We start from the raw sequence: 12,682 nt of genomic DNA on the forward strand, positions 1-12,682 counted from the left end.
TAAAACTCGTGTTAGCCACAGTCTGAATAATAATAATAATAATAATAATAATAATAATAATAATAATAATAATAATAATAATAATAATAATAATAATAATAATAATTTTATTTATATACCGCCCTTCTCCCGAAGGACTCAGGGCAGTGAACAGGGCAAACATATAAAAATACAAAGATACAAAAGTTAAAAAAAGAATTAAACACAATGCCCAAGCTAAAACAATAAATAGATATATTAAAAACGACAGTAAAATCCCAACCCATCCCCCATCAGGCCAGGCTATTAATAATAGTAGTAGTAGTAATAGTAATAATAGTAGTTATTGTTATGGGTGGCCACATTCAAAACGAAACAAAAAACAACAACAACCTATGAATAAAATTTTACGCCACAGGGTCATTGCGACGACCCTCTACAATTCAGCGGCTGACACAAGCAGCACCGAAGAGAAAAAAAGAGACCCTCGGGCGCGAAGTAGCTGCCGGGCCCAAAGGCCCGTCGCCCATTGGCTGTCGCCTGCTTAGCCTACCCTGCTGGGCGATGGCTAAAAAAGCGGGAGGTGAGCCGCGAGCTCGCGCCCGAGCGGGCAGAGTTCAACCAAGTGGCGCCGCCGCTCCGCCACCAGCAGCGGCGCACAGGTGCTTCTGGCTTAGGGCGGGCGGGCGGGCTGGGAAGATGCCTCTGGGGCTGAGGAGAAAGAAGAAAGGCAAATCCAGGGAGACCTCCACGCTGGTGGACGGCGAAGCTCCCCCGGCGCGAGGGCGAGGCGACGACGAGGTCGGGGCCGGCGCTCGTGCCGGAGCGGGGGGCGCCACAGCCCAGCGCGGTCCCGTCCGCTTGGTCTTCCACGCCCAGCTGGCGCACGGCAGCCCCACGGGGCGCGTGGAAGGCTTTGGCAGCGTGAAGGAGCTTTACGCCAAAATCGCTGAGGCGTTCCGCATTTCCCCGGCCGAGGTAGGTGGCCGCCGGTGGTGGTGGTGGTGGTGGGTGATGTGTCACCCAGGTCTTAAGTTTCCCACTCTTTCTACTGTAATGACTGTAACCCAGGGGTCCGTCAGATGTCCATGCTCCCGTTCAGAGTATGTTAAAAGCCAGAAAACCGAACTGAGTGCTGCTTTCTGTTTAAGCCTAAGGATCTACTTTTGAGGAGATGCGGATTGCAGCCTTTAGGATTTCCAATACTTTTGTGCGCTGTATTTCGGCAAAGTCAAGTTTTCCTCAAGTTGAGTTTAATTCCTGGTAACTTATGAATATATCTCCATGTAGATTTCTGCCTGTCATATATGTGTCTATTTTCAACCTTTTAGGTTTTTTTTTTATCCCACCTTTCTTAATATAACATCTAGCACTGAAGCTTTATTAGGACAGGAGAACAGAGTTTTTATGTGTAGTTTTAGGCACAGAAGCCAAATGGGTCACTTTGGGTTAGTACCAAGAAGGTACTGGCAAGCCACTTTGGGGCTATTAATTTAATTTCTTTTTTAACTTTTGTATCATTGTATTTTATTGTTGTTAGCCGCCCTGAGTCCTTCGGGAGATAGGGTGGCATATAAGTCCCAATAGTAAATAAATAAATAAACTTTCAAAAATGTTATCAAGCAAACTGTATGACGTAGTTGTATGGACTCAAGGTTGACTTGAAGGCGTGCATGTGGACACAGACACACACACACACACATACACACACACACACACCCCACACACCCATCTGATATATGGAATGGAAGTACTGAAGCCTACTTATGATGCCTAAGTGGAAAATCTGAAGGATATTTTAATCTCAAAAATTCAACAAATACAAGTAAGTATTAAACACATCACAATTACCAAATGAAAAAGTACTTCTTTCTCACATGTGAACTGCATAAACAACTTCTTTTCCTTCCCTTCCATCTATGTATACCTATCCCACCTTGCCCCAAATTAAGTAATGTATTAATTCAGCCACTCTATGCATCTGATGATGTGAGCTGTAATTCACAAAAGTTATTCTTTCAGCAAAGTGTATTAGTTAGAAAAATGCTATGACGGTCCTTTTGGTTTTTGTAGTGTTTCCTGGGATTAACCCATATAGTAATAAATGCTCTTGATTAATTTGTGTTCTGTTAATGGTGGTATTGAATCTGTTGCTTTTGATCAGTTGATTCATCCTGCCTAAAGCTTTAATGTCGCTTGTAGCTTTGCTGTAATAGAAAGATACTATTCAGATATCTGGCTGAGTGATTTGTATTTTATTCTACAGATCTGTTTCCTGTAATGGTTGCAAAATTTAGACACAAAACTGCTTCTTGATTTATTCGAATTCTACAATAGTTCCATATTTGTGGCTCAGAGCACTGTAAAAGAAGCAATTCTTAACACATGTAATTATATTCCTAGCTACAAGTATCATTTTATCCTAGGCGTTCAACTTACAATGGTATCTTATTTATTCCCACGAGGAACAATAAAGCTTTGAAAGAGAGAAGTTTCTTTATTGATAAAAAAAGTTCAGAAGGTATTTCACACCAGACAGTTTGGAACATGGCACTGTTGTACTTAGTTTCGTCCACACAAAATGAAAAAAGGCCCTTTCTTTGATATTCTTAGTAAACTAGAATAAAGGGGACCAATACGTTGATGCCTAATTAATATTTTTATGAGGTTTAAATGAAACATTTTTTTGAAAATAAAAAACCCAACCTTTGTTGTTCAAGAATTCATTTGTGACAGATGAGAGAGAAAAAGATAAAAAAATGTTTGGGTTACATTATTGGGCAGAAACATTTGTTTTGAACAGAAATCTATCCCCCTGCAATTCAAAATGAAAAGGATACAAGAATTTAGGTGTGAATATCCACATTTTTTTTTTGAGTGTGGGATGCTCTCTGTCTCGGTTGTTTTCTTGGAGGCATTTTATCACCCAACTAGGTATCATCAATGCTAGAAGGGAGTGGGTTTTAATCTCTGTTTATATACAAATGGCTTGGCCTGTCACTATTGGTGAGAGTGCTCTTGGTAGTTCCTTGATTAGCTCTTCAGAGAGCCAAGAGACCACCAAGGTCCCCCACAGTTCAACCTTGAGCTACAAATAGTCTATTCTATTTACTAGAGATTGGCCAGAAGTTTTGCACTTGCTCACACATTATTTATTTTGGAGTATTGGACTGTACTAAATCATTTTGTAATGTTTAATATACAAACATGCAAACATTAATGTTAGCAGTTCAGCTTGACCGACAGCAGTCTTTACTCCTTAAGCAAATCAAGGCAAGAAACTTTATGATAGTATTAATGCTTGCATATTAGAAATTGTGATGAACTGTTTTGGTTCTTAGATAAGCATAGTGGGCCTTCTGTGTTTATGAATTTTCTAGAGCAGGGCTTTTCAACCTTTTCACCCATTGTACCAGTTTTAGGATATGGCAACATCCAAGTACCACCAGTTGCCTAGCAAGGTGTCAAAAACTTGATGACCAAAGGAAAAAAGTGATAAAGTACAGGTAGTCCTCGACTTACATCAGTTCTCTTAGTGACTGTTTGAAGTTACAATGGCACTGAAAAAAGTGCCCCGCCAAGCCACAGCCAAGCAAGACACCTGCCTGCCTGCCTGGCGGCGCTCTTCCTCCTGTCTGAGGTTTTCATTGTTGTGAGCATTTCTGTGGAGGATTGGCAGCGAGGGTTGGGGTGGGGGGGTATTTGGTTTTTATTCCCCCCCATCTGCTGGGTGGTTGCAGCAAATTTTGGTCACATGACCCTGGGACATTGTGACCGTCATAAATATGAATCAGTTGCCAAGCATCTGAATGTAAATCACAAGACCCTGGAGATGCTGCAACATTCCAGCTGATCAGCACTTCTTCTGTGCTCAGCAGAAGTGCCAGGATCAGCACCGAGCTCCACCTGGATCCTGGTGTTGATCCTGGCGCTTCCACTGAGCCCTAACAGCCCCGAAGAAGCGCTGATCCTGGCGCTTCCGCTGAGCCCTGACAGCCCTGCAGCTCCAGCCATCTCTCGCTCAGGCTTGTGCGGTGCTGCCACCGGTTCAGCTCATTCTCCTCCCCCTGTTCTAAAGAATGTTAATACACACTGGCTTTGTTGGCTGACCTGGAGAGGATCGAGGCTCTGCAGAAATGTTTTAAATTTTTTTGTTTCTATTTGTTTCTTTTTCCTTGTACATGCCAAATTGATTACTGTTTAATTTCTATTATTTCTTACCTACCAAAAAAAAAAGACAAAAAAGAAGTGGTATACTACAAAGAAAATGATGACCAATGCAAAGATTACCAAATAATTCATTGGATAACCCACTGGTGGATAATTGCTTGAATATAAAGAGCAATAGACTCAGTTAATTGGGTTAGGAAGTCTCACAGTTCTTTCTAGTGGCAAAAGCAAGTCAAATGGAAATAGCTGGATGGTAAAAACAGACTTTCAATTACGGCAGGTATAGTTGAGACAACTAAGTGTATGCCACATGTACTACATGTGTGATGGGAGTATGTTTTTTCAATCATAAAGAAAGAGAAGGATCTGAATTTCAGAAAAACAGGCATATAACATTACGGGACATTAACATTGTGACATTAACCTGCTGAGAAAAAAAATGAAAGAAGAGGTTAGGAAAGTGCTATATGCCTCATGTATATATGTTCTTTTTAATATTTAATTTATTTCCTGAGCCAGATTGGGATAGTTCCATGTTCGGATCTGTTCAGCTACAATTTCATATCTTGGATGATTTTCATGTTGAAGTTATCAATAAAACAAAACAAGCTGCCTCTGTTTTTATGTACAAACAGTACAGTTGTCATTCAAAATACTTATTCTTACTGAAGCTTGTGCCCTTTCATCGGACCCCTGAATTAAACAAATAAGCCAATTTACTTTATTCACCATCTTGTTTTATGAATGCTGAAACACATCATGGCAAGGTCTATTCCAACTTTTTCAAAGTAAATGATGTGAAGAAATTTTAAAGCTACATTTATAGTAATAATACGTTAATGCAAATGACAATTGTTACATGAATATAAGACATATTAGTCAGAATGTACTGGACTATTTTGCACTGTACACATTTGAGAATTGTTAGACTTAGCACAATGATTAGGCTGCATCCATATGTTGTCACCATAGATTTGCTTGGTTTTGGAATATTGTAATGTGTGAGACTAACCAACTTTGACTTAATGAACAAACCATTGCTTAGAACAATATATGAACCAGATTGCTCTCACTGATGATTAACTCAAATATAGGATTCATATTTTAATGTAATGTTCTTATTTTTATTGGAAATAAATATGAATTAAAATATTAATGCAGTTATCTGTTTTAATTAACACAAATTCTACTGGAGGCTCAGGTTGATTTTTGTATGATTTATTTGATTTATATATGATTTCATTATGACACCTTTATAACTATTTACTTCTTTTTTGAAATACAGTAGCTACGTGCAACTTTTATTACTAAGGCAAAGTATGAATAACTCTGGTTTAATTCTTTACTACTATAAATGTAGCTACGTGCAACTTTTATTACTAAGGCAAAGTATGAATAACTCTGGTTTAATTCTTTACTACTATAAATGTGGATCCTTGTATACCCTGTAGGGATCACTGCATTTACTAACGTGTTACTAATTCTTTATAAAAGTAAGAACGAATGCCTTGTGGAAAATAATCTGTCTGTATTCAGTTCCATTAGTTAATTAAACAGTATTGCTTTCATTCCCTTAATACACCTGTCTTTCCTCTTCTCCTTTCTTGCTAAACCTTCCTTGTTTGTTCAGCCTCCAATAATTATTTTTCTATATTTGATGTGAGGTAGTCTTGAATTTACCACACACAACTGATGCATGTGCATTTCTTTCTGTGACCTATTGAACTAGCAATTCACTTCTGGGTTATTATTTTCAAATTACAAGTGGAAAGGTTTTATTTTATTAAGATTTCACTCAATAAGGACTAAGCGAAGACTCTATTTTGTATCTCCAGAATCACTTAGGTACCAACATTGAGTGAAATAAAATAAATAAAATTTGGGACATGATTGTATATTGCAACAATATAGGGAGAATATAATTTGAATTATTTAGCCGCTTAAAACAATTCAGATATAAAATATACTGTCTGCTGCTCAGGTTAGGGAAGAAGAAGTCAATCTTCTAGAACGGGGATGTCAAACTGCCGGGCCCACCCCATTGCCGGCAATGGGAAAAAAGTCACGATACGTTGCGACACATCACGTGACGTTGCAAATTTGACACCCCTGTTCTAGAAGCAGTAATTTAATTACTGGATATTGTGAGCCCAGTGTAAATGATTTGCCAATGGGCTAAATCAGGGGTGTCAAACTCAATTTCATTGAGGGCCACATCAGCATTGCGGTTGCCCTCAGGGGGCCGGGTAGGTATGGCCAGGGTGGGCGTGGCTAGAGTGCGTATGGCCTACTAGGTAGGCATGGCCAGCTCTACATCGTTCACATCAAGGGTGCCTATGGGGGCCTGGGCAGGAGTGGGACAGATCTCGGTCTCTGGCAGAAGGAGGGTCTCTGGGCCAGGGCCAAGGCAGAGGGGGCCGTTCCCTCACTGTTTCCAGGATGGCTTCGTGGGCCACATGAAACCACTTCGTGGGCCGCATCCGGCCCCCGGGCCTTGTGTTTGACATGTCTGGGCTAAATGTTTTTGTGAATGGAATATTCTATTTTAGGCTTTGGAACTTCCAGCTGAATTCAGACTGCTCTGTGTATAAATATTTGCACTATATATCACACACTCCTATTTCAGAGATACTAAGTTTCTTATTCAAATACCTTCACTTTGTATGTTCTTTATTATGCTATCTATCAAATAGTTTGCAATGACATTTTAAGAATGACACTGACATTTTGAGACTAAAACAGCACTATAAGCGTTGATTTATCTTACCTATGCATTGCCCAACAAACTACAACAGTTGAGGCAAAGCAAAGCAAAACCCAGAAAAACACTGAACCACGCTTGTCTGAAATGGTATGGGTATAGGAGAGTTTCCTGCTTGAGCAGCGGGTTGGACTAAAAGGCTTCCAAAGTCCCTTCCAACTTTGTTATTCTGTCACACTATAATTCAATGCAATATAGCAGCCAGCTAGGCTGAGAACCTACTGATTGCTATGTTTTAAAACATTGATTGATTGAATGCTTGACTGTCAGAACAATTCGTACTTAAATTACTTGGTATGAGTGTGAAGAAAAATATTTTGCTTATTTACCGCTATGGATGAGGCTGTCGGCAGGCCCAGAGGAAGAGAGAGAGAGGCTTTTGGAGGAGTTGGTGGCGGTGGCAGCAGCGTGCTCCAGGGGCGAAAAGAAGCAAGGCCTCTTTAAGGAAAGGGTGGAAGAGTCAGCATCAGAAAAAGGAAAGAAGGTGAGGTTGTCAGAATACAAGCTAACTTGAGGGCTAATCCACATGGAGCCCCATTTCCATCTGTCCTGTTTGCCATCGTTCACTCCCTAGAGACTAAAATGGACAATATGAAATTTGAGCGGGCCCCGAACAAGGAGTATATATCGGAGGTGGTCACCCTTTGAGAGCTGTATGCAATGAAATTTCATTTTGATGTATGCCGATTGGTGTACATTCAAAGTGACAATAAAGTTATCATCATCATCATTGTATAAAAGTGGAACTCAACAGGAAAATTGTATAACCACTAATCAAAGTTCTTGCTTGACTGAAACTCTTCCTAGAGGGTAGTACCGTATATAAAATTGGCTCATGCGGAGGCTGAAGTCTGCTTATGCTGCTCAGTTGCAGTTTTAAATAGAGTCACATCGTCTCAGATTTCTAAATATCACATTTCTGTCCTATTGCTGGTTTTATCTAGTCATAAGGGTAAAACCAGTTATAAGATGATTACTTACACTTACTTACAGGTCAACATTCAAAGAAAGCTTTTTTTCCCCCTTACAAAAAGGTATCAGGAATATGATATTAATAAGGATTAGTAGAGCTTAGCAACACTAACAGTTGGGAAACTTGGAAACTGTATATTGTATCCTTCCTACCAGTTTCTCAGTATAGTATTTGATGCTTCACCCTATCTTTCAGATTCACGGTTAATAGTAGAATACAAGAAATGTTTGCAAGTTAGTGTATCGGATATATCCGATATGTACTGTAACTGTGATATGCTAGCTACATGAGAATCTTGCTTTTTATCTCTGCAAACACAAGTGAAAAAAGAAAAGTTGTGACCTTTCATTTGAGATGATACCTGAAATATTTAAACATTTTGCATTTAAAGTTTTCTTTTCTTTTTTTAATTTAGGCATAGTAATCATAAGTGGGCACAATCTCAGTTGCCTTTCAAAATATTTTCCCAAAATAATATGCAAAAGATAGCATTTTAAAAACAAAATATTCCAATTAACATTAATGAGGAAAGCACCTTTCAAATCAACTCCTTAAATTGAATTCCTTTGAAAGTTTTGATTTTTAAAACTTTCTAACTTTTTTTTTACTTTTAGCCCTTCCAGGTTATGATGAACTTGAAATATATAATTTAAAGCCATTTAGCCAGTACTACATTCTGCAATCTGTATTACAAAATCCTAAAGCAGTATAAAATAAAATACTGAAAATGGCTTTTGAAAAAAATGGACACCATGATGGTATGCCATGGCCCAAGTAGGGAGGCCAGGCACAGACCTGCGTGGAGGAGGATCCAGGGGCCCAGTTAGTGTGGATGGTACACTGGGCTGCTTAGAGACCTGGGCAGTGGAAGACAAGTGTCCAGCCTGGCCCTCAAGCTCTTGAGGCACCAGGACCCTGCAGCCTAGCCCAGCCCTGCTTCCTTGAGGGGGCACCTGGCCATGCTTACCCTCTTGAGGCTGCTGCTTTTGTGCTCACTCTCCTTGGCCAGACTAGGATTCCCAGGCTGGAGGAGAGCAGAGGGGTGGTGGGGCTCCTGCTTGACGGGGCTCCTGCTGCTGGTGCTGCCGCCATGGGGCAAGATGAGGTGAGACAGGTGCCAGGTGTGGCCTGGCTGCAGGGCCTCAAGTTGCACAGGTGCAGTGCACATGGAGTGGTGCCGAGTGGGGGTGGGGGGCAGAAGGCGGGATCAGATGGTGAGCCTTAAATGGCATCCTGACTCTGGTAGAGGGCAGCTCCGGGGCTGGGTTCAGGCAGGGTAGAGTAGGTAAAGGAGTCCCAGCTGCTTCTTGGGGCTGGGAATTCCCTGCCCTTCCCATTCACTGGGCCATCTGAGATGTAGCGGTGGGCGGGAGGATGCCATGTGTGCAGCCAGAGCTGGAGGATGAGGTTTGATGGTGCCCCCCCGCCACACTCGCCAATTCCTGTGAACACACCTAGGGAGAGCGCCTAGCCAGGCTGTGATGGATCAGGGCCCAGATGGCAGGGGCTGGCCTCTTGCCATCTCCAGGGTGGCCCCATGGGCCAGATCTAAACCAATTGTGGGCTGGATATGGACTGAGGGCCTTGAGTTTGAAATGTCTGGCATAAAGGAATCCTAATCCTTTTTTCTTTGTCTAACAGCTGGACTTAGATATTCTGTTTCTTTTTCACTTTTCAAATAATTTATTTTATTTGAAATCTTGGATAACTAGGATATGACTATGTAGTTTTTCAGTCCATAACTTTGGTTCAGAACAATAAACACAAGAGAAAGTTATAAACTATTTTATAAAGAAGGAATGTAAGAATGTCTGAATAAACAATTACTCAACACTGGGAGTCCTCAGTGAGAAAGAAACTCAAGATAAGAGGGGTCAGAGGAGAGGGCAAAGAGGCAGAGCGATAGTCGGCCAGACTTTCAAGATTCTATTATTATACCCTAGAACAAAGGTCCCCGACCCCTGGTCCATGCATCGGCACTGGTCCGCAACATGCCAGCAACTGGTCCGCGCAAACAAACGAAGCTCCATCTGTGGGATGCAGGTAGCATACAAAACCACATCTTCTCCAGTCTGTGGAAAAACCTTTCTCCACAGAACCGATCCTTAGTGCCCAAAAGGTTAGGAGCCACTGCCGTAGAGCGACAAAAGTCCTTTTGTGGTCTGTCTTCTTTCATGCTTGATATTTACCCAGCCTACTAAACTATAAATTATGTTTTATAAATCATCCGTTCACATGATATATTAATAGAAAATCACATTATGGCTTTGTGCCACGCTTCAGCCCATCCTAAATATTTTGATTGGTTTTTTCAATAACTAACATTAACAGTGTTAATAATTGCTACTGTTAATATGGTAATTAAAGGGGGCGTGATGGCTCAGCAATTGAAGACATTGAGCTTGTTAGCCAGGAAGCTGACAGCCAGGTTTGAGACCTGAGCGCCATGCAATGGGGTGTGCTCCTGTTTCTTGCTCCAGTTCCTGCCCACCTAGCAGATCAAAAGCATGCAAATGTGAGAAGATAAAGAGGTACCACTTCAGTGGGAAGATGACAGCATTCCATGTGTATAGTCATTGGTGTATAGTCACGCTGGCCACATGACCATGCAAATGTCTTTGGACGATGCTGGCTCCCTTCACTAAGAAATGGACATGAGTACTGCTCCTAGAATTGGGACATGACTGGACAGGGAAAAGCTTTACCTTTAATAAGGTGATTATCATTGTTAAGAAGGTGAACTACCTTATATACCATGCTTCCCCGAAAGTAAGACCTATGCCGAAAATAAGCCCTAGCTTGATTTTTGGGGGTGGGCCTAATACAAGCCTTACTCCAAAATTAAGCCCTGGGGTGGCGGGGGTGGAGGTGCCCCACATGCCCTGCACTTACTTACCATTGCAGCTAGGCCTCCCTTGAATCGGCGCCTGCCTTGCCTCGCCAGCCCACTTCTTCTGCGGCACCCCTCGGCCTGCGTTTCACCATCAGAGGCTTTCTGGAAAGGCCTCTGCAGCTGAGAACTAAGCTACAGATTCAATTCGTAGCTTGGTTCTTTGCTGCAGAAGCCTTTCTAGAAGGCTTCTGTCAGCAAAATGCAGGGTGGGGGGCATTGCACGCGCCAATCCAGAGCTCCATTCTCAGCTGCAGAGGCATTTCCTTCAGCCGCAGAAGAAGCAGGCCAGCTGGGTGGGGCTGTTGGTGCCCCCGCAGCTGAGGTTAGATTGTGGAAAAGTCACCCTCCGAAAATAAGACCTGGTGTCTCTTTTGGAGGCAAAAAAAAAAAGTCCGGGTGTTATTTTCAGGGAAACACAGTATATATCCTTTGCTTTGATTTTTTTAAAAAATGTATTAGATGCATACTTTGCTTGTCATTCATTGAGAATGAAGACATATATTCCTCCTAGCTATCCCACTAAAATAGGCTGAGCTGTGTAGGAGTGACTAGAAGTTTCCAAGCTCAAGAGTATACTAGATCTGGGCTTATCGGTTGGGTGGTCATATAAACCTATTTAATAAATAAATAGAAATCTCCCTAGCTCTGGTCCAGCACTTTAAAGACTACACCATTCAGACTCTAAGTATGGATATTGATATTGATATATGGATAGATTTACTGTTTTTATTTATTTTATTTTTATTACATTTATATCCCGCCCTTCTCCGAAGACTCAGGGCGGCTTACAAGCTTAGCAGTAGCCTTCATTCTATGTATATGCCTGCTTGTTAGGGCTTTCACACACACACCCAAGCGGCATTATTACAAAGTCACTTATTGCCCCCAACAATCTGGGTCCTCATTTTACCTACCTCGGAAGGCTGAGTCAACCTTGAGCCTGGTGGGATGCGAACCTGCACTAATTGCAGGCAGCTGGTGTTACTTAAGGAGGCATTAGCCCACTGCTCCACCAAGGCTCATAGGCAACTGATGAACTATAGTTCACAATAACTTATTCCATAACTGAATACTATAAGATTCTTAGGTTTGCTATAGCTCTAGAATTTTTTTTAATATACTTTGGAATCTCGAAGAAAAAATGAAGACCTCCCACTCTTCAGAGATTGACCTACACAGTAATATTCCCTAATGTGTGTTTTACAGCCTGGTAAATTTAGAACACATTAAGTTTTAAATTAAGAAAAATGAAGGTGAAAGTAGCAATTAGTACATATATGCCACTGATAAAATAATGAAGATTTGGGGGTTTATACAACAAATGAGTCAATTTTCAACTGTCCGGGGCTCAGGTGAGATAATGCAGTCAAAATTATCAAATTATCAAAATCCAAACTATATAGTGTATGCACAATGAAGGTCATTGTTTATGCAGTAGAACTATGCATTGGCAGGCAGATGGCCTTTTTTCCTTTGACGTATGTACACACCTTGATTCATATTGAAATAAATGTACAGTATGTAGCTCATTTTGAAAGGATGGAACTTTTTTAATAAGCAACTCAACACTTTACGATTTACTGCAGGAAGTACAAAGTTTATTGCAGATTAAAACCCCTAGTTGAAGAATAACTTCTGATGAAATACCTTGCTCTTAAATGTAACAGATAGAAGCCTTGGAGTGAAAGATGATGTAGTTAAATTAAATTCTTTTTTATTCTGTTCCTTTTTAATTATATAAATAAATATTAGCCATTACTTTCAAGATTTTCTTTACCATACATAAGACTGTAACATTTATGAACTAAAAAGTGTCTTAAGTGCTGATACGATGTAGCATATAAAAAGTTGGACTTAATCTTCAGGAATTAGGTAAAATTTTAGGTTTATTATTAGCATTTTAATA

General features: G+C 40.8%; 1 protein-coding gene across 1 annotated transcript in view; it reads left to right on the forward strand.

Annotated features, from left to right (window-relative positions):
- The first annotated feature begins 677 nt into the window (after positions 1–677).
- Positions 678–12,682, forward strand: part of GIPC2 (GIPC PDZ domain containing family member 2) — a 28,172-nt gene continuing 16,167 nt past the window's right edge. The window contains exon 1 of the mRNA XM_083359414.1: positions 678–957. Coding sequence (XP_083215540.1) covers positions 679–957 — 279 coding nt within the window. The 5' untranslated portion in view covers position 678. The remainder of the gene's footprint in view (positions 958–12,682) is intronic.

Source organism: Vipera ursinii (genome assembly GCF_947247035.1).
Source record: "Vipera ursinii genome assembly, chromosome: 3".
In the NCBI taxonomy this organism is placed as follows: domain Eukaryota; kingdom Metazoa; phylum Chordata; class Lepidosauria; order Squamata; family Viperidae; genus Vipera; species Vipera ursinii.